Source organism: Labeo rohita, chromosome 6 (assembly GCF_022985175.1).
Source record: "Labeo rohita strain BAU-BD-2019 chromosome 6, IGBB_LRoh.1.0, whole genome shotgun sequence".
NCBI classification, from domain to species: domain Eukaryota; kingdom Metazoa; phylum Chordata; class Actinopteri; order Cypriniformes; family Cyprinidae; genus Labeo; species Labeo rohita.
Genome location: NC_066874.1, coordinates 9,863,504 through 9,886,861, shown reverse-complemented (window position 1 = coordinate 9,886,861; position 23,358 = coordinate 9,863,504). Strand labels below are relative to the sequence as shown.

General features: G+C 35.2%; 2 protein-coding genes across 9 annotated transcripts in view; both read left to right on the top strand.

The window, feature by feature from the left end:
* inpp4ab (inositol polyphosphate-4-phosphatase type I Ab) overlaps nucleotides 1–18,782 on the top strand; it is a 54,156-nt gene extending 35,374 nt beyond the window's left edge. For 3 of the 7 annotated variants that reach the window (XM_051113369.1, XM_051113370.1, XM_051113373.1), the window contains 8 exons: nucleotides 1,199–1,234; nucleotides 3,074–3,246; nucleotides 3,811–3,934; nucleotides 4,130–4,397; nucleotides 4,555–4,652; nucleotides 4,760–4,872; nucleotides 6,626–6,780; nucleotides 9,850–18,782. In XM_051113369.1, the coding sequence (XP_050969326.1) occupies nucleotides 1,199–1,234; nucleotides 3,074–3,246; nucleotides 3,811–3,934; nucleotides 4,130–4,397; nucleotides 4,555–4,652; nucleotides 4,760–4,872; nucleotides 6,626–6,780; nucleotides 9,850–10,030 (1,148 nt within the window). In that variant the 3' untranslated portion in view covers nucleotides 10,031–18,782. The remainder of the gene's footprint in view (nucleotides 1–1,198; nucleotides 1,235–3,073; nucleotides 3,247–3,810; nucleotides 3,935–4,129; nucleotides 4,398–4,554; nucleotides 4,653–4,759; nucleotides 4,873–6,625; nucleotides 6,781–9,849) is intronic. The other 4 variants (XM_051113374.1, XM_051113371.1, XM_051113372.1 and 1 more) reach the window with 3 other exon arrangements.
* Nucleotides 18,783–22,585: 3,803 nt separating this feature from the next.
* Nucleotides 22,586–23,358, top strand: part of cacnb4b (calcium channel, voltage-dependent, beta 4b subunit) — a 24,820-nt gene continuing 24,047 nt past the window's right edge. The window contains exon 1 of one of the 2 annotated variants that reach the window (XM_051112472.1): nucleotides 22,586–22,790. In XM_051112472.1, coding sequence (XP_050968429.1) covers nucleotides 22,728–22,790 — 63 coding nt within the window. In that variant the 5' untranslated portion in view covers nucleotides 22,586–22,727. The remainder of the gene's footprint in view (nucleotides 22,791–23,358) is intronic. The other variant, XM_051112473.1, reaches the window with a different exon arrangement.

Sequence of the window (23,358 nt, the reverse complement as noted above, 5' to 3'; positions counted from 1 at the left end):
ATAAACCCCTTATACTCACTTCTGCTGTAGGTGAAGCTCGATCACAAATGATTTGCGCGAACATAGATGCGTTTATGTAGATCGGAAGGTGCATTCCATTCACAAACAAATGTAATCCACTGCATCTTCAGCGGTTCAGATGTTGGGAGTAAATGACAACCACTATGTTCATTATTACATCCAGCAACACAACACCTCAATCGCTCAATCGGAGATATTCTTGTCTAACTTACATCCCTGCTCCGGCTTAGAATCAATGGAGGTCGGACTGTTACAGCTGATTTAGGCAGGTCTGAGGTAAGATGCTTATGTCAATCTACTATCGTGGGAGCGGCCTCTGTCGATGTGACGCCACACCGACAGGTATCTGAGAATGGCTCGATTTAAAAAAGGGGATATTATTTTTACAGATTAATTCAAAACCACTGCATGGATTTTTATCATTATAGGGTAGATGTGTACATACACTGCCAACACACATTAATGTTCAAACAACATTTAAAAGTGAACTTTGCATCCAAAGACCCCTTTAAAATTCTTCGGTCATTGTTTCTAATCCACCTCATCATCTTTGTTTTTACCTTGGCATCTATTATACATCATAGTGTATGTTGTCTCATAAAGAGTCTAGTAATGTTTGTTTACTTTTGCCAAAACAAAGCAATATGAATGTACAGTATGGAAGAACTGACATCCAAGTGCATTCCACAGTTTATGTTAATGAGTGTGTGTTGACTCCGTGTGACTCTCTGTTGGTGTGCCATGTCTCTGGAACATGTTTCTGGAACATTCTGTTGTTTGACCCAGCATATTTGCCTACTGCGAACATGTGACCGGGTGCTCTCATTTGATTGGCTGGCTGGTTAGCAGGCTCACAGGCTGTCTGTCTGGTGCTGGCAGTCTGTGCCAGTTAGTCACTTGGCAGTGTCAGCATGCTGCGATTTACAGTAGTCTTCTCTATTTTATAATAACTATGAAATCATTAGCTTGCCAGGCAGCTTGAATAATACTTACTTGCATATTATTTCTAGGCAAACCTTTGCAGCGTTCCACTTTGCATTTGAGTCCTTAAAAAAAATAGTCGTTGTTCAATCTGTTGCTGTTGTCTTATGTTGCGTTCAATGTCTACGAGCTGCGTGCGCTATGCTAGTTGCACTCGCTAAGTTAACTGTTGCATGTTGCACCTCCATCCCTCTAGATGGCAGCAGCAGCAGTGGAGAGGAGAGTTACCCAGGTAAGAGCCCCTCCCCCTCCCTTAAGCTTATGCGCTTATGCTGAATAAGTGTTCATTTTAATGTCACATCTGTTGTTGTTGTTCAACTTTGTTAATGGTGTTACTTGTTAACTTGTCTTTGCTACTGTTTTCTGAACTCTGTGCCCATGTGTACCTTTTAAAGCCCCTGTAAATTGACTTGTAAATTGTGTTGACATTATTATTTTTACAGGAAGTCGATGGAGTTGGCCTTAGGGATAGTTTACCCAAAAATGAAAATTCTGTCATTAATTACTCACCGACTTCTTGTTCCAAACCAGTAAGACCTTTGTTCATCCTCGGAACACAAATAAGATATTTTTGATGAAATCCGAGCGTTGACACATTCAAGGCCCAGAAATGTAGTAAAGTCATTCATTGCTAAAATAGTACATGTGACATCAGTGGTTCAACCATAATGTTATGAAGATACAAGAATACTTTTTGTGCACAAGAAAACAAAAATAACGAATTATTACAATTAATGGCAAACAGAATGTTTGGAAATGTAAACCAGTATTTTTTATTGACACACTACAGCAAAAGATAGAAATAACTTACTTTAAACCATTTTTTAGCTGGTGAAAATACTAGTGGCCTAAAACTTTTGCACAGTACTGTATAAATACTGATTAATGCACATATACTTCAAATATGTGACCCTGGACCACAAAACCAGTCATAAGTAGCACGGGTATATTTGTAGCAATAGCCAACAGTACATTGTATAGGTCAAAATTATAGATTTTTCTTTTATGCCAAAAATCATTAGGATATTAAGATCATGTTCCATGAAGATATTTTGTAAATTTCAAAACGTAATTTTTGATTAGTAGTATGCATTTCTAAGAGCTTCATTTGGGCAATTTTAAAGGCAATTTTCTCAATATTTTGACTTTTTTTGCACCCTCAGATTCCAGATATTCTAATAGTTGTATCTCAGCTAAATATTGTCCTGTCCTAACAAACCATACATAAATAGAAAGCTTATTCATTCCGCTTTGTATAAATGTATAAACTTTGTATAAATCTAAATATTAAAAAAAGTTTACCCTTATGGCTCGTTTTGTGGTCCAGGGTCACATATGGTCAACAGACAGTCAAACCACGTTGGTTCTTCAAACTTCTGCTCGTGTGACATCATTGCTTCTAGCACATTTGTGACCCTGGACCACAAAACCAGTCATAAGTAGCACAGGTATATTTGCAGCAATAGCCAAAAATACATTGTTTGGGTCAAAATTATTGATTTTTCTTTTATGCCAAAAGTCATTAGGATATTAAGTGCTAATAACTTAATTTGAACAACTTTAAAGGCGATTTTCTCAATATTTAGATTTTTTTTTTTTTTTTTTTTTTTTTTTTTTTTGCACCCTCAGATTCCAGATTTTCAAATAGTTGTATCTCGACCAAATATTGTTCTATCCTAACAAACCATACATCAATGGAAAACTTTTTTTAATCAATAACAAAAATACCCTTATGACAGGTTTTGTGGCCCTGGGTCACATTTGAGCTTAGTTTACCATTTATTTGGTGATCTTAAATTGCTCGATTCATATGCATTACAGTATATTTGAACCTGAAAGTTTTGCAAGAATATGACTTTCAGTAGAAGGACAAAAATCCCTTTCGCTTTTATTAAAAATATCTTTATTTGTATTTCAAAGATAAACGAAAGTCTAACGAACAGCCTAAAAGCAACAAAACTTAAATTTTGATTTCATGGGGTCTTTAAAATGAAACATGAGAATTTTAAGAAACATATGAATATGTGATGTTTGATAAAGATTTTAGCAGCAGATTTTCTGTGTGTGGCAGGTGAGTGGAGCGAGGCCTTGTATCCCCTCTTGACGACCCTAACGGAGTGTGTGGCCATGATGAGCGACAAAGCCAAGAAGTCGATGGTTTTCTTGCTCATGCAAGACAGCGCACCCACCATCGCAATGGACCTCAACCTGCAGTACCGCCGAGATGTGGTCTTCTGCCAGACTGTAAGCTCTCAAACACACATTAGTGGACACCTCCATGACCTTATAGGAATAGTTCACCCAAAAATGAAAATTCTGTGAACATTTACTCACCCTCATGTCTTTTCAAACCCAAAAGACTTTTCATCTTCAAAGCATGTCACTGAATTGAGTCAGTTCACTAAAAACTTTAACAATTAATTAATGTGTTAGTTCAACCAAAAATGAAAATTCTGTCATTAATTACTTACCCTCATGTTGTTCCAAACCTATAAGACTTTTGTTCGTCTTTGGAACAAAAATTAAGATAATTTTGATTAAATCGAAGAGCTTTCTGAGCCTGCATAGACAGCAACTCAACTACCATTCAAGGCCCAGAAAGGCAGTAACGACATTGTTAAAATAGTCCATGTGACATCAGTGGTTCAACCTGTCTCCACCATGTGTTCATGAGAGTATGTAGTGATGATGATGAAGATTAAATCATATTTTTGGGGTGAAATATTCCTCTACACCTATTTTTCTTTAATTCTATGATTCTATGTCTTCTTGCTGTCAGTTTTATTTCTGTCTTTTTCCTCTCTTAAGCTCACAGCACTAATTTGTGGCTTCATCATCAAACTGAGAAACTGTCTCCGTGACGACGGTTTCCTGAGACAGCTTTACACCATCGGTCTGCTCGCTCAGTTCGAATGCCTATTAAGTACTTATGGTAAACACACACTTAAACACATACAGTATGCTCGTACTTTGAACCTGGATGTAGGTTTACACCTACTGAATCGATGCACTTGTGTTATGTAAACTCATTTAGGACACAGTTCCTATTCATTATTTCTATTTGTGTGAAGCGTTCTGTTTTGAAACACTGGGTACAGTGATTTTCCTTTGTGTGTATGTTTTACAGGAGAGGAGTTAGCTATGTTAGAGGACATGAGCATAGGAATAATGGACCTTCGGAATGTGACGTTCAAGGTGACGCAGGCCATCTCTACCTCTTCCCCCGACATGCTGCCAGTGATCACCGGAAATCGAGACGGGTTCAACGTTCGCATCCCACTCCCGGGAAGCATGTTTGATGCTTTGCCAAGGGAGATCCAGAACGGCATGCTGCTGCGGGTACAGCCGGTGCTGTTCAACGTGGGCATCAACGAGCAGCAAACACTCGCTGAGAAGTAAGTCCTGATTATGTAAAACACCCCTCAATAGTGCTTGCATAACATCAACAAATAACATTATATCATAATTGTTTGTTTTATCTGATCTCTTTTCCAGTTTGGCATAAACTTGTTTATACTGAACATATCTAAAGGGAAAATGTTTGTTTTGTAGGTTTGGAGACACGTCGCTTCAGGAACTCATCAACGTGGAGAGCCTAGCACGTCTTAGCTCTTACTACCAGCAGTTCAAAGAGGTTTTACCTGATGACTGTAAGTCATCACTCTCTTCCATGTTTGTTTTTCTTTCATCACATAACGAAAAAAAAAATTCTTGCAAGATTTGAATTATACAAGTTTTAATTTTCTGTCTCTCATAGGTCTTCCTCGCTCTCGTAGTCAGACGTGTCTCCCAGAGCTGCTGCGATTCCTTGGTCAAAATGTTCATGCTAGGAAAAATAAAAATGTAGACATCTTGTGGCAGGCTGCCGAGGTAACAGTTCTCCTATTTCATATGACATAATAAAGGGTGAAACAACTAAATTATATTTTTTAAAAATTGCTCGAACCCTTTTAGCATAGTTTTCATTTAAAGGAGTGTTTCACTTCCAGAACAAAAATGTACAGATTATTTACTCCCCTTGTCATCCAAGATGTTCATGTCTTTCTTTCTTCAGTGGTAAAGAAATAGTTTTTTGAGGAAAATATTTCAGGATTTCTCTCCTATGGTGCCCACGAGTTTAAACTTCCAAAATGCAGTTTAAATGCAGCTTGAAAGGGCTCTAAACGATCCCAACCAAGGAAGATCGTTTTTATCTAGCGAAACAAAAAATTTACAATTTATATACTTTTCTAAGATATATTTTTGGCCTTTTTGCCTTTATTACAATAGGACAGATCATAGCTGAACATGAACATCTTGGGTGATAAGGGAATGAGTAAATTATCTGCACATTTTTATTCTGGAAGTGAACTTCTCCTTTAAAAATACTCTCATTAAAAAAAGATAAAAGAAAAGACCTATCACCCATAGTTTTTCATGTCAGAAATGCAGTAGAATCCATGTTTGAGTGCAAAAACTCATTTGTGACCCTGGACCACAAAACCACAAAAGGGTCATCATTATACATCGTAATGTTATTATACATCATCTGAAAGCTTTCCATTGATGTATGGTTTGTTAGAATTTGGCCAAGATGCAACTATTAGAAAATCTGGAATCTGAGTATCTAAAAAAAATCTAAATACTGAGAAAATCGTATTTAAAGTTGTCCAAATGAAGTTCTTAGCAATGCTTATTACTAATGAAAAATAAGTTTTGATATACTTACAGTAGGAAATTTACAAAGTATCATCATGGAACATCATGGATCTTTACTTAATATCATAATGATTGTTGGCATGAAATAAAAAATCAATAATTTTGACCCATACAATGTATTTTTGGCTATTGCTACAAATATACCTGTGCTACTTAAGGTCCAGGGTCACATTTGGCTCATCTCATTTGTACTGACACCTCTGAAAATAGAAATATTAAAGGTATAGTTCACCCCAAAATTGAAAATGACCTCATAATTTACTCACCCTCAAGCCATCCTAGGTGTATATGACTTTCTTCTTTTAGACAAATAAAATCTGAGTTATATCAATAAATGTCCTGGCTCTTCCAAACATTATAATGGCAGTGAATGGTGGTCAAGATTTTGAAGCAAAAGTGCATCCATCCAAGATAAAAGTGCTCCACACGGCTCCAGGGGGGTTAATAACAGCCTTCTGAAGTGATAATATAAATATCCATATTAAAAACTTTAGAAACCGTAATCTCTATCTTCCATTAACTCGTATTTGCGTTCACAAGAGAGTGGCGTTCCAGCAGATGATGTAGGATGTAGGCATAGTGTAAGCTCTGGTGAGAAGTGACAAATGCAGAAATGCAGAGGAGAGAGCAAAACAAAACACCGGTCATGAATTAGAAGTACAAAACGAGAATTTGTAAAGAAAAATGTCGTCGGATTACGATATAAACCAAGAGAAGACTGGTTTTCCTTTGCTGTAAACAAAGCTTTGCTCTCCTGAGACTAGCATATTTTCACCGGGGCTTACAATATGCCTACGTTCTACATCATCCACTGGTGGAAGCTAGAGATTATGGTATGTAAAGTTTTAAATATGGATATTTTTATTATGGAATAAGTGTTAATATATGGTTGGCTGTAACAATATTTGTGCCCATGCACTTTCAGATTTGTCGGCGACTGAATGGAGTGCGTTTTACCAGCTGCAAAAGTGCCAAGGACCGCACTGCTATGTCAGTAACTCTGGAGCAGTGTTTGATCCTGCAGCACGAGCACGGCATGGCCCCACAGGTCTTCACCCAGGCCCTCGACTGCATGCGCAGGTAAGACACCTGAACGACTGCCTGCACTATAATTCATAAGCATCACACGCTTGGGGACGTGCCTCTCTCTTTTTCTTTTTCTCTTTTCTTCCTTTCTCTTTCTCTCTGAAGGATCCCCTCCAGTGCATCATCCCTCATTGCTTGTGGCTTCTTGGTGTTCACACTTTTCTGTCTTTATTGCTCTGTGGCTTATGTGGCCTAATATGTTCATTACTTTTATATTTACTCACTTGTTTAGGGTGTTTGTCCCTTCCCACTCCATCTTTCCATCTTTCATCCCCTCTCTCCACGCTCTATGAGAGGCCTAAACACAAATAAATCACTCCTGTAGAGTGTGAGGAAACTGCTGAAACTTTTAATCTGCTGATTTGTTTGGCTGTCTGCTTGCCAGATGTTCTGTGCTTATAAATAAGAGAATAAAATAGTTTTGTCCTGTAAGTCTCTCCTCTTGTCTCCTGTGCAATCTAAGGACGGACTTAAACAAACTTGTGTAGTTAAATTTGTTCAGAGAACTGTTTGTCCTGTGGAAACTGATGAAAGAGGCAAGATGAGAACAGGAAGGTTTTGTTGATGCTTTATAGAGTCTCGGTGAACACTCAATGGTAACACTTTACAATAAAGTTCAAATAATTTACATTAGTTGCACTGGGTGTCATGAAATAGCAGTGTAAAATTCTTTTACAGCATTTATTCATCTAGATTATATTAATTTATACATACACTACTGTTTGGGGTCAGTAAGATTTATTTTCTTATTTTATTTATTAAGCAAGGACATAATGAGTTGATTAAAAGTGACAGTAAAGACAATTCTGATGTAAAAAAGCGTTCGCATTCTGAAAAAGGTTACATGGTTTCCACAAACATATCAATCAGCACAATTGTTTTCATCATTAATAATAATAATAATAAATCACTAAATCAGCATACAGTTGAGTTCAAAAGTTTGCATACACCTTGCAGAATCTGCAAAATGTTATTTTACCAAAACAAGAGGAATCATACAAAATGCATGTTATTTTTTTTTAGTACTGACCTGAATGTTTGTGATATTTAACATAAAGGACATTTACATATAGTCCACAAGAGAAAATAATAGTTGAATTTATAAAAATGATCCCGTTCAAAAGTTTACATACACTTGATTCTTAATACTGTGTTGTTACCTGGATGATCCACAGCTGTTTTTTTTTTTTTGGTTTAGTCTTTTTACACTGAGGACAACTGAGGGACTCATATGCAACTATTACAGAAGGTTCAAATGCTCACTGATGCTCCAAAAGGAAAAATGATGCATTAAGAGCTGGGGGTGAAAACTTTTTGAATTTGAAGATCTGGGTAAATTTAACTTATTTAGTCTTCTGGGAAACATGTAAGTATCTTCTGTAGATTCTAAATGGCAATACTAAATAAAAGAAATATGATAATTGAAAAAAAAATGAAAAATGTAGGGCCTACTCATTTTCATTCTGATCAAAAGTTTACACCCCTGGCTATTAATGCATTGTTTTTCTTTCTGGAGCGTCAGTGAGCATTTGAACCTTCTGTAATAGTTGCATATGAGACTCTCAGTTGTCCTCACTGTGAAAAGATGGATCTCAAAATCATACAGTCACTGTTGGAAAGGATTAAAATTCGCAAAAATGCTGAAAAACCCATTTTTGGGACCTGAAGGATTTTTTCTGAAGAACAGCGGACAGTTTAACTGTTCATGAACGACTATCACTAAACAAAACAAAAAAAATCACAGCTGTGGATCATTCAGGTAACAACACAGCATTAAGAATCAAGTGTATGTATACTTTTAAACAGAGTCATTTTTGTACGTTCAACTATTATTTTCTCTTGTGGACTATATGTAAATGTTTTTTTATGTGGAATATCTTATTCAGATCAGTACTAAATAAAAAAAATAACATGCATTTTGTATGATCCCTCTTATTTTGGTAAAATAATTAACATTTCGCAGATTCTGCAAGGTGTATGTAAACTTTTGACCTCAACTGTATTTGAATGATTTTCTGAAGGATCATGTGACTTTAAAGACTGGTGTAATGAATGCTAAAAAAATTTGCCATCACAGCAATACATTTCATTTTAAAATATATCTACTAAAAACAATTTTAAGTTGTAATTAAATTTTGCATATTTTACAATACAATATTATTGTTTTACTGTATGTTTGTTCAGGTTTGGTTAGAAAAAGAGACTTAAAAATACAAAAGTTACCGACTCCAAACTTTTAAAGTGTAGTGTATACTAATACATTTTAATGTGTATAAATTAGCATATTATGATCAAACAAAATTAAAATAATCAAACAAGAAAATTAAATGTATAAATTGACATTTACCTAAAGTAGATAAGAATAAATGCTGTAAAACTGTTCTTCATTGTTAGTTCATAATATCTAATTCATTAACCCAAGGTTAATAAATTGGATATTAAGGTAAAGTATTACCCACAATGCACTGTGCATGATTTGCCACTGCGCTGTGTTGCTGTTCCCTGTGTGCGTGTGAGACTGCAAATAAATTCTCTTAAAGAAAGCCAGCAGTCTTCTATACCTAAAAATGTGCCTTCTTTCACAAGCCTGGATGCAAAACGGATGGATGCAGAGACACTGTACGCAAGATTGTTTTTATGTTTGCAGTTGGTTTGTTATTATGGCTCTGTTGGCCTGTTGCATGCTGGGAAGGATGCAGCACGCTTGATTTGCATGGCCCAGTGCTGGCAACAGCCCTACATGGAGAAGCCATCTCTCTAATTTTCTTTACTTTAAATAGCGACAATGCAGAACATCACTCTTAATTTTCTCTTTCTTTATTCTCTCTTTCCCTCCTCTGTGTCTGTATTTCATTTCCTAATTCACATTGTCTGTTTTATGTCTTTTGGATTTACTCTTTGTTTGCATCCTCATCTGACGGATGGATTCGACTCGACACCTTTTCGTTGTGTCTGCAATTCATTTTATTTAATTTTTACTTTACATCCTGTGCATGTCTTCCTATTCTGTGTGTCCTCTCTGGCCCTTGGCTCCGCTCCCTCCGTCCCTGCCCCTCTCTGCAGCATTGGGACCAGGGAGGGGGTAACTCAGAAGAACCTGAGTGGCTTATTGCCCATACGTGACTTCAGGCTGGACCCCAGTCTGCTCTACTCTCTGCCCCTTCTGGCCCTGAGCCCAAACCTGCTCATCGTCTGGGTGTTCCTCAGCATAGCCTACCTGCTGGCCAAACTCCGCTGCAGCTGAGCCTGAAACCCCCTTTTTCCGTTTTTCTTTCTCTCTTTCCCTCGCTCCGGCTATCTCAGCACTTTCTTTCTCTGTTTTTCTGTTTCTTCCTCTTCTGGGTGAGGAGCTGTGTGCAGACAATGCTAAATTCTTTCTGGTTGATTCAGCTCTTCTCTCTAACTAACAGCCAGTCTAAAGGTCTTTGTGTTCATTTCTGCCTTACCTCTCTCTCTCTCTCTCTCTCTCTCTCTCTCTCTCTCTCTCTCTCTCTCTCTCTCTCTCTCTCTCTCTCTCTCTCTCTCTCTCTCTCTCTCTCTCTCTCTCTGTTTCTGTTCTTAAGTAATCATGGATGAGAAAAGTTTGTACAATAATTTGTGACATATTACAAATATTCTGATTATTTTAGAGGGTAAATTGAAAATAGATATTCATATATATATTTAAGACATTGATTTATTTATTCAATACTAATTATTCTTATAATATTGAACTGTTTTATTTGTGTTATTATGACAACTATTTTTAGGCACATGCATATAGTGTGCTAGTGGTCAATTCAATATGTATATAATAGAGTGCATTAGTGCCCGGACACTTTTTCAGTGGTATTTGTTCCGGAAGTTGTTTTTTTTACCCCATAGGGATTTTTATTTATTTATTTATTTTTAAGTATTTGTTAAAATGTTATAAGCCATGTACCAAGCCAAGCAGCTGCAAGTTGAATCACAACATCATGAACTTTGAAAAAAGTATTTGGAAATGAAACAAGATAAAGGTACAAAACAATGTACTTAATAGCTTTAGTAAGGGAAAGAACTACAATCCCATGAAGCAATGATTTTATATATATATATATATATATATATATGTATATATATGTATGTATGTATATGTGTGTGTGTGTGTGTGTGTGTATATGTATATGTATATGTACACACACACAAATATTAAAGGGATAGTTCACCCAAAAAGGAAAATTAACCCATGATCTACTCACCCTCCAGTCATCCTAGGTGTATATGACTTTCTTCTTTCAGAAAAATCTGTTATATTAAAAACTGTCCTGGCTCTTACAAACTTTATAATGGCAGTGAATAAATTATTTACCTTACAAATCTGATGAAATGGCACACGTTCCCAGATGAACAACATGCAGAGATGGAGGTCGAGATGCACCACACATGTCAATGATAACAGTTTGTGTAGCAGCATTTACTGTTTATGGAGTTGCTCTGAGATGCATGTACCTACACGCATGTAAATAATGAAAGTGTGTATAATAGCATAATAGTATAATAGCGTAGCGTTTGTGAAGTCTTAATAGCATTATGCTTTATTATGATTTTTAAATGGGTTTAATATTAAATATTATATAATAATGTTTTTTTTGCCAATTACTCGACATGGGCAAAATGCAATCAAGGATTTTTAAAAATCGAATACTCAAATAGCAGTGAATGGCTGTTGAGATTTTGGAGTCAAATAAAGTGCATTCATCCATCCTAAAAAGTGCTCCACATGGCTCCGGGGGCCTTCTGAATCAAATCACTGTGTTTGTGTAGGAAAAATATGCTGGTGAACTCCAGCGGATGACACCACCACTCTCTCGTGAACATCCATACAACAGTTAGCGGACGCTAGAAAGTACGGTTTATAAAGTTTTAAATATGAGTATTTTTCTTACACAAATGCATTAATTTGCTTCAGAAGGCCTTTATTAACACCCTGGAACTGAGTGGAGTACTTTTTATGATAGAGGGATGCACTTTATTGCACTGAAAAATCTTAACACCCATTCACTGCCATTATAAAGCTTGGAAGAGCCAGGACTTTTTTTGTAATATAACCCCAATTGTATTCGTCTGAAAGAATAAAGTCATATACACCTGGGATGGCTTAAGGGCGAGTAAATCATGGGGTAGTTTTTATTTTTGGGTGAACTATTTTGACAACATATCGAGACAATTACATCATTTACAGTGCTTTATGGGAGTGGGCGTTCCCTACAAATTCTTTTGCCACAATTTGTTCGCTGTCAGTCTCTAATTGGTGGAATTTTCTGTACAAAATCATGGGTGATATAGTTTTTTCACCATGAGTTTAGATTTTTTTTTAAATAATGCGAACAGATGGCTTCAGCAAAAGTATATATGATTTGAGCTCGAAACACGGTACTTCTGTCTTTAAAGATTTATAAGTCATTGTTCCAAATTAATTTCCCTGTGGAGAAAATGAATAGGTTTTTTACTTCCGGAACCCGACTGTTGCACTCTATAATGAGATATTGTTATTCTGTAACAGTATCATGGAATTTTCCAGTGATTTTTTTTTTTTGTGGTTGATTTTTGTTGCGTCTTCCATGTGTTTCTATCTAAATGCAAAGCTAAGGCCTGGCCAGGCCAAAGCTAATCTCAACTATCATCGCACATGCTTTAAAAATGTATTGCACTTTAGGGTGTTAAGTGTCCATGTCTTCCCATGTTTGGCTGGAAGAACACAAGTTGCTCTTTTACCAAGATTGGTCTGCACTAACCTGTTTGCAGCCTTTCCAATGACACAGTTAAATTGGGCCAAATAAGATTGTATTTTCAGTCAGGGAAATCTAAATATGCACTTGAGAATTACTTTTCATTGAGATTTTGTTTAATGTCTATAAAGATGTTTTCACTGTCAGCTGGCAGGAGGTTTATGGCAATAGGTTTAATAGGTATTTTGTGTAAAGGAATCTTCTGGGTTCAACACAGGATCTGTTGACCACATCTGAGGCATGCAACCCTTGTAATTTCAGCTTGTCTCTCAATTTGTAAAAACAACCTTTTTTACATTAATGCACTAACGGTGAAAGTCTATGGTGTAAGACACACATTAAAATGTAGAATTTTGAAAAAGCAACCATGTACAGCTTCCACTGTAAGTGCATTACTATAGATTTGTTTCTTTAACAGTGTACTAGATTGAATTTTTGCTTATGCTGAATCTGGAACAGTCTTTTAAGATGTATCTGTTTAGACAAAAGCATCCACATGCTGCTTTAAGTAAAGGCACTTATGCAGTAATGATGAGTAGAATGTATGTTCTCTTACCAAAACAAATCACTTTGTTTCTTAATCATAGCATACAGGCTGCAAATCATCAGAATTCTTCTCTTCTTTATATGTAAATATATATTTTATATGTAAATGTTTACCATAATGATTGGAAATGAGATCATTTTACAGGAGTCTGTTTAATTGCGCTTCCCTTTGTGCCAAAATAGAAGTGGCCTCTCTGTGCTTTGTAAAACTTGTCTGGCCACATGCCACGGCCAGTACATCTGCTGTTTACAAGTTAGCACTGCTTGAGCTTACATGCTTTAAAGAGCTGCCCGTTACAAGAACTTTAAATATGAAAAATATCCTTCACCAGGCTACAGAAAGTGTGCAGTTCATCTGACCCACTAAAGAAATTGACTGTCCCAAAATATCTCTGTTTGAGATGCTGAACGGGTTCATTTATAATGATGTTGTGGCTCTGTGAGTCTGTTTTTGCTTAGTTTGCTTAAAAATGACAGAGATCACTTCCAGATGTTTTCCTGTTTGTTTTAAATCATGTTAAGTAATGTTTCAAGCTGTTTTCTGAGTATGATTATGTCTTACACAGTAAGCTGGAAAAGAGATTTGGTGAGTGAGTTTAACGTCTAAGATATTGCCGAAGGTTTGGTTGAATGTTATTGGTAGGTTTTAACGAATAGAATTTAAGGATAGGTCTCAGTTTGTTTGATCATTGGTTTTAAGTAGGGCTGCATGATTATGACAAACATTAAAATTGTGATTGTTTCCCAAGACATTCTAATCTCAGTTATGAATTTTCTTTGATAAAATTTATATTAAAGGGGTGCTATTATGCTCTTTCACTTTTTGAATTTTAGTCAGTGTGTGGTGTGTATCTTTGGGCATAAAAAAGATCTACAAAGTTACAAATCTCAAAGTCCACTCCAAAAGGAGATATTTTGTTTTTAAAAAATCCCTTTTCAAGAACTACAACGAACGGCTCCTTTGGACTACAACATTTGTTTTCCACGTGCAATGATATCACAACGTGGTCCATTAGAATATCATTAAATTAAATCCCACCCACGGAAATTCGAATTGTTGGAGGGAGGGCAGGGACGAGGTGGGGGATTAGCCTAACTTTAGTGATGCAGCCTGGAGAACCGCTAAACACAAGCATTGACTAGAGTGGCCGCTTCAGAGCTGTAACGCGCTGCAGACGTGTGCAGTATAGGGGGTTGAAACACACTACTCTGGTTGCCGCATCGGAGCCGTAACGCACCACAGACGTGTGCAGTGTGTGGTATGAGTGGTATTTATCCTGGCACTCCCAAGCTTTAGAACGACATAGACGAGTGTTTCCCCACATCAATCCAAAACAAGTCCAATAATATGCATCCATCCATAATAAAAAGTGCCTCACACGGCTCTGGGGGGTTAATAAAGGCCTCCTGTAGTGAATCGATGCTTTTTTGTAAGAGACGTAAGAATCACCTTAATCTAGCTTGCACTAACAGTTGTACACGGAACTTGCTTCTTTGACAAGGGGTGTGGCAGTACTGAAACACTGTCTAAGCTGTTCGCCATCGCAACGCAGTGGGACAGCTAACCAATCGCAACACATTTAGTTTTTTAGAAGGCGGGCCTTCATTAAACCCGGAACTAATCGAGCCTTATGTCCCAGGCTGGGAGAAATGTATTGAATAATGTAAATTATGCTAAAAAATTATGTTTTTCAAACCACCAAGCGTGAAAGCATGTTCTAATACACCCCCCAAAACAAAATCAAGGCTTTGTAAGAGAGCATAATAGGACCCCTTTAAAACATGCAGGTTATTAGAAAAAATGTGACTGATTCGCACAACATACATGTTTGTGATTGGTAACAATATTTAACCAAAAAGAAAACAAACATTCTAAATAGAATGTTGTAGTAGATGCTTTTCGTAATTAATCATGGCTGACAAAATCATAATCAAATGTTTTTCAGCCATAGTTTTAGAGATAGGTTCTAGGTTTGAATTGAAGGACTACGCTGATGAATGTTTTGAGAATTAAATAAGTATCTTGGATTAGGGAATAGTTTTGTGGACTGGTTAGGTTTGCTTAGGTTAATGAATGGGCTCAGAGCCAATTCTTTTGTTTTTATTGAACTTTCATGCTCAGAGAATTCTATTTTAGAAAGGTCATATACAATATGCAGTTGTTTTTATGCTTCTTCTTACAACATTAATACATTTTTTTAGATATTATTTCACTATTTTTAATCAGTATTTGAAAAATGTAACCTTTTACTCAAATATCAAAAATAGATTTCTTAGCTCTACCTCGTTTTACTATTACAGCATGTGAGTTAAGCATCATGATCATTTCACACATTAAATGGTCTCTGGCAAGGAAGTGATTTGAATTTTATTTTAGTTTTTTTTTTTAGTTTTTTTTTTTACCATTAAGTGGTCAATTAATGCAAAATTGAGAATTTATGCTCCTTTGTATGTTTCTTTTTTAGTGGAATTTAAAAGGAGACATTTAGCAGAGTCTCCAAGCTACTCTTGTCCATGCTTTTTTTTTTTTTTCAAATGACTTAACAGCTGGAACATCAGTCATATGGGTTTTGAATGACATGAGAAGGACAGATTTCACTGCTGTTTCATTTCTAATTGGTCAGTTTGGTAGACAAAAGCCTACGCTTGGTGTAAATCATACCAAAACATGCAAGATGGCATCATTTACATTTACAACAGTTGTCTTACAAAACAGTTGAGGTCAAAGGTTTATTGTTTTACCAAAATAAGAGGGATCATACAATATATACAAAAGTAACAAGATGAATGTTATTTTTATTTAGTACTGACTTGAATAAGATATTTCGCATAAAACATGTTTACATATAGTCCACAAGAGAAAATAATTTTACATACAAAGTTTAGAAAGTTTACATACACTTGATTCATGTTCATGAGTCCTTTGTTTGTCCTAAACCGTTAAACTGCCCACTGTCCATCAGAAAAATCATTTAGCTCCCACAAACTCTGGTTTTTCAGCATTTTGTGTATTTGAACCTTTTCCAACAATGACTGTGTGATTTTCATTTTGTATTGCAACTATTACAGAAGGTTTAAACACTCACTGATTCTTCAAAAGGAAATACAATGCATTAAGAGGGGTGAAAACTTTTTGAATTTGAAGGTCAGGGTACTTCTGGGAAACATGTAAATATCTTCTGTAGCTTCTGAAGGGCAGAACTAAATGAAAAAAAAAATATGATATTTAGGCAAAATAAGAAAAATGTACACATCTTCATTCTGTTCAAAAGTTTTCACCCCCCGGCTCTTAATGCTTTGTGTTTCCTTTTGAAGCATTGGTGAGCGTTTGAACCTTCTGTAATAGTTGCATATGAGTCCCTCAGTTGTCCACAGTGTGAAAAGATGGATCTCAAAATCATACAGTTATTGTTGAAAAGGTTCAAATATATGGGGTCTGAAGAAATTTCTAAAGAACAGTGGGCAGTTGAACTGTTTAGGACAAACAAGGGACTCATGAACAAAGAAAAAAAAAACACAGCTGTGGATTATTCAGGTAACAACTATATTAAGAATCAAGTGTATTTAAACTTTTGAACAGGGTCATTTTTATAAACTATTTTCTCTTGTGGACTATATGTAAATGTCTATGTGAAATATCTTATCCAGGTCAGTACTAAATAAAAAAAAAAAAAACATGCATTTTGTATGATCTCTCTTATTTTTGGTAAAATAATTAACATTTTGCAGATTCTGCAAGGTTTATGTAAACTTTTGACCTCAGCTGTAAGTTTAAATTAATTATTTTTTAAATGTATGTATAAGCACATTTTTTAAAGTATATCTTTATATGTGGAAAAAAAAAAAACTTAAGCGAGGTTGTAAAACAGAATTTTTTGAATCCAAATAAGTGGGACATGTGCAGTAGTTGGCCTGATCAAATGTAATTATTTACCATAGATAACTGTTTACCATACCCTAATACACAAGCAGTGTAGCCTGTTGATCTTAAAGATTTACTTTATTTATTTCTGTCAAATTTACTTCAGAGCATTAATTTGCCTGTGTGCTACCATTTTCGTGACTTTACTGAACTTTAATGACCCACTTTTCTTATGCTCAGAGGGATGTTGCATTAGCATTTTCAGCTCACGTTAACTGTGATTGTGGTTTGTTCATTCTGCTTTTTATTTTTTTTATTTTTAATTTTTAAATGACTAGCTTTCGCCACCCTCATTCTCTGTTCACCCACAATACTCATGCTCATGCAACACTGCTGAGATGTCTGCTGCCATCTTTTATGGCTGTGTTAGTTTTTGCTTGTGATTTTTTTTCTAAACATGGCTTCATGTTCTGTTTGTTTTCTACTTGTTTTCACACACTCAATCCCGCCCCTTTCCCCCGCCAGTGAGGGCTGCCGCCGTGAGAATACCATGAAGAACGTTGGATGTCGCAAGTATGCCTTTAACTGTCTGCAGCTGAAAGCCTTTCCTAAACATTACAGACCTCCCGATGGCACTTTCGGAAAAGTGGAAACTTGAAGTGACGACTCATTGTTAGAGATAATACAGTACGGTCATTAATTATGATGTTCTGCACATTAGAAATCCGAGCCTTCTTTAAGCGAAGCTACAGTAAATCCGCTGAACGCATAGACTATTTCAATTTGCACAGATAGTTACATTTCCAGCGCTGGTTTGAAGTGGAAATGTTGACTGATTTATATCATTAGCTATAGACTGCATATCTGATCGGTTCTCTTTCACAAGCTTAATATCACCACACATATACACACACATAATGCTGTATTTTATCTTCAAGGCCCTCTGTAGAGCATAGTGGAGGGTTTAGAAGTTCACACTGTATTTCATACTCTAGTCTTGACTATCAATAGCAAACTGTAGTGTGTTTAGTTTACGCAAGACCTACTGCAGCATTACAGTAATCAGTGTCATGGCTTGGAGTTGTCACATAACTCTTCTTGCCTTGTTTATTCCTCTTGTGTGGTGTTTGTACATTGAGGCTCCACAATTTTCAAGTGTCATTTCCCATCCTCCCATAGACCAGCAGAGGAACTGTTGGGAAATAAACCAGGCCTTTTTTAGATTAGCGTTATGTGTTTTATTCATTTTTTTTAAACCTTATACATTCAGACTGATCATGATTGGTCCATCCTCTCAGTTGCATTAATCTGTCCTTTATAAAAACGATGCCCTCTTAAAGTAAAAAGAATAAACGTCTGACACATTTCTTCTAATGGATCAGCGTAGAAAATGTTAAAGGCGACGTGAGATCAGTGTATCACTGTGTTCAGCTGGCAGCAACCACGTTTGTCTTTTTGTGCTGTACTTCAACAGGAGGTACATTCATAAATAGTATATCGATACATTGACAGAGAAATTGACTGTGAAATGTGAATCAGTTACAGTTGTGCAAATTTTTGTTACAAGTTATTTTGTTGTGCATATCACTGTTGTCATTTCTCGTTTTTGACACTGATGTTGTTTCAATTATTGTATGTTTATACAATGTTATTTAAGAGAGATATGCTCACAGATTTTTGGATTGATCTTGATTTGTATTTATTTCTTTTTATGGTAATAACCTTGTATCTTTTATGATGCCCTCTTAGATATATTATGTCTGTCTAGAACAGAGTTCTGCTGTATTAAAATGCTGTCATCAATATCTGATGCCATTAAAGAGAGACTATAAAACCAATGATATGTATTGTGTACTTTTTAATCATAATAAAGCATATCTGTTTCTGTCTCTGTGCATGTTGGAATCTAAGACATGGTTAAATATTTACCAATACAATTCAGTACTTTTTACAACAATTTACATGTTGGTTGGAAAACTTATTTTGGCAAAATGCATGGTTATGAATGGACATCAGTGGAGAAAAAAATGCTTCATGCTTATAAGGGTGTTCTATATCTACTACTGCTTACCAGACAGTCCCTGATCCCATGATGATTGCCCACAACAAAAAATGGTATCTCATCATTGCTCCCCTGATGAGCTACTACTGCCCTCTTGTGTTCTGTAAATGCCAAATCAGACAGAGATGCATCCATTTTATGAAACCATTACCATCTATTTCCAAAGAAAGTATTTGAGTATTGTATCTGAATAACAAACAATTCACATTAGAAAAAAAAATGGATGATTATGGAAGTAATAAACACATATTAAATCAAATGTCACTGCTGATACATGTACAAAATAATCCTGCCTCTGATGAGTTGTCATCAATATACTAATGAAGAAAGTTTCCTGTAGTAATATGTTAGACTTACTGTATAATAAAAAGGTAAAATAAAACTTCTATGATATAAAACAGCATACATTACCAGAAGTCGACTCAGCAATAATTTCCTGCAGAAAAGAAGTCAGACCTTGCTTACTGGACACTGATAAGAGCAGAGAAAAAGTTGTTGGGCTATACTGTAAAGAGAGATGATTAAATACGATTAAAGATTTTTCGTCATGATCTCATGAGGGAAAGCTGAAAAATTTGCTTGCAGGTAGATGTTAAGTATACCAAAACTGGCACCAAAACAGTTTGTTTCTGAAATATGATTTAAAAAATAATAATAATATCTACACATCAACAGCAGATATTTTTGTCAAATTTTAAATTAACTTTAAATCCAAAATGGAACCTCAGAGGAGATAAAAAGCAATTTCTAATGCATTAAAGCTACTACTAGTGCATTCAAGGTATAGTATATTGTCATCTTTGGGAATGTTGATACATGAAAGCTTAATTTCAGACAATTTAAAACTGTTCATTTTATTGTAAAGTATTGTACAAGAGAGTGTAATTTTACATTTTATTATTTATTGATGATAAACATTTGATTTAAATAAATTAAAAAGAAATCAATACTTCATACAGAAGCTGTTATTATATTCAGATCGAAATCCTGAGTCAAGATCACATCCTTCATCAAACATTTATCACTGAATTTTTTGCCTTTAACGCTTGTTTGGTAAAAAAAAAAAGGCAGCATTTTGCCAGACTTTTCTGTTTGTTTTTTTTTTTATTATTATTATTATTATTTGATTAATTAAATCTTGGTAGTGTACACCTAAGTGTTTCATAGAAGTAATAAGGGGTTGCAAAATATAAATACTCAAATATATTTTTGTCCACATTCTCTGAGGACTCTGCAAAAACCAAAACCGCCTTTAAAGTTGTCCAAATGAAGTTCTTAGCAATGCATATTACTAATCAAAAATTAAGTTTTGATATATTTAAGGTAGGAAATTTACAAAATATGATCTTTAATAGCCTAATGATTTTTAAAAGAAATAAAATTAAATTTGATTAATTTTGACCCATATTTATTTTAGCTATTGCTACAAATATAACCATGCTACTTAAGACTAGTTTTTTGGACCAGGGTCACACATAATTAATTTTGATTTTTAATATCCTGTAATATAACACTTATTATCATTATTATTCTACAGTAATGAGAGGTTGTTTGAAACTTTAAAAACTTTAATTGTGGCTCCATGGCGGGACACAAAACTCTACACGTTCTCACAGTGTAGAGAAGCCACAACTTGAATTATTACATTTATACTCTAACTCAAACGCTCACACAATCTATCTTTAAAATTAATTGTAAGGACACCCTGGGTCACGTGATCATAAATGGTAAAAATACTTCCTTAAAGTGACCTTTGCTAAGTGCTCTTCACAAAATATACAGCATTGTTTCTGTAATATAGCAGTCTAATATCTTTTATATATATATATATATATATATATATACAGTAGTCAACATTTGAAGTGGATCAAAACCTTTCATAAAAGGTGTCCCAAAACCAAAACAATACCCATTCTTGTCTTAGGACAAGTTTGATGAACTTTTTTTGATCCACTTCAAATGTTGACTACTGTATATATATATATATATATATATATATATATATATATATATATATGAGGAGTTCAGTTGCAAAACCAGCTAAAAGCCATCTCTGAGATAATGATACTGAGTGAATGCTCCTGACACATAGTCTTTAAAGAAGTCTTTTATGCTCATCAAGGCTGCATTTATTTGATTAAAAATATAGAAAAAAAAACAGTAATATTTCAAAATGTTTTTACAATATAAAATAATGTTTTTTATTTTAACATACTTTAAAATAGAATTTATTCCTGTGATGAAAAGCTGAATTTTTATCAGCTGTTACTCCAGTCTTAAGTGTCACATGATCCTTCAGAAATCATTCTAATATGCAGATTTATTATTAGAATGATCAATGTTGGATAATATCAACAGTTGTGCTGCCAAATATTTTTTGGAACCTGTGATTTTTTTTTTTTTTCAGGATTCTTTCATGAATAACAAGTTTAAAAAGTACAGTGTTTATTCAAAATATAAATATTTTATAACAATGTAAATTATTTATTATTAACTTTTAATAAACTTTTAATTATTAACTTAATACATCCTTGGTGAATAAAAGTATTAATTTCTTAAAAAAAAAAAAAAAAGAAACAATAAAAATGTTCTGACCCCAAACTTTTGAACGGTAGTGTATATATATATATATGCAGTAGTCAACATTTGAAGTGGATCAAAACCTTTCATCAAAGTTGTCCTAACACCAAAACAATACCCGTTCTTGTCTTAGGACAACTTTGATGAACTTTTTGATCAATTTCAAATGTTGACTACTGTATATCATTATAGGGTTTATTTTTATAAATTGCAAACAGATGTACAGAACACAAGTCAATCCAGTCCACACGCATAACATTTTAGAAATGTGTAACTGTAATAAGTTGTAATCCAAACCAAATGCAATGCTGTTTACAATAAATAAATCAATTAATCAGTAAATACTTTACAGTCAGTAACTAATCACTTTTTGATTTGTTTCATCCCACTTTTCAGAGCAGTGAGATTTGGACTTTAACTGGGCTTATGTATAGTGAAATGCACTATTTTTGTAAATATTAGAAATAACACTAATGCAATTTTAATGTTTTTGAACGAAAATGTATCTTTTGTTCACCTAAGCTCCATTACAAAATATTATAAAGACAATGTTTTATTACTATAATATCTGATTGTTTGCAGGGTCATGTTACTCCATAATAGCCCTACTTTTTTTAATCGTTTACCATCAAACATATGTTGAAGAAGCACATCTAATAAATATATATTTGAAATCTGCCATTTGAAGTTAACTCATTTTGAGCAGGCTTTTCGTACTGCACCCGTTAAAACCTCCAGACGTCTTCCACAAGCCATCAGTATAGCTTAGGACAAAATGTGCATCTGATTTGTAACGGTCTGTTACTGTGAATCACATTGCTAGTTTGCTCAAGCAATAGCGCCACTGTGTGGAGAAATTTGAATTTAATAGTCTACAATTCATCTAAACCAAAGAAATTAACTGACGCTCATTGCCGCCACACGAGCGCGCAGTGCTGTGGTGCGCGCGCACCTGACACCTGTCACACTGTGACGAGTTTCTGGCTCTTCTGATGCACGGGAGCAGAGCGGATCTTCACCAGCGCGGGGAAACACACACACATCACCGAAGCTGGATCAAGCCGTCCGAAACCCTCCAAACTTCCACTGGGCCGGGCCAGCAGGCCAGCAACCCCCGATCTGGACCGATGTGCTGGCCGAGATGTCTCGACACATTTATATTAGGAATAAGATCGGCGAGGGAATCCAAGCGCCTATATTTCAGGTACCCATGTTAAGACCTGAGATAAGACATCATTTTTAGTTTATTAATTTTGTTGGAACTTTACATAACTAAAAACACAGCTATTGTGAGATTTATGATGTGAGTAGAATAGTTTTTAATTAGTATTGGCTCTAGTGCGTGTGAGAGTATTCTCAGTAAAACTGTTTTTAAACTGAAGTACACTTTGATTTCAGTGGGTCCTGCTATTTTGTTTGGATGGGGTCTCAAGGGCACTTATGAATTGAATTAAAACGAGTCTTTAACTACGACGAACTTTATCAAATCACATTAAATATATTTGTAACAACTAGTTTGTCAGCATTATTATTCGAGTATATAACGAATTCTATTGTTTTGACACTAACACTGAAGGAAACACACCTAGCTCACCTGACTACAGAAAGAACAACCCTAATGCAGTGAAATGAGCACAGTGACCCACTTTTTGGTGGCCCTATTAAACAAACTTTAAAAAGAACAAGCTCTCTGTCTATCCTCAACACTACTATAGAGCTCTAGAGACCCCTAGAAATAGAATCAAATCAGACCTGGCTAATTAATGTGTCCC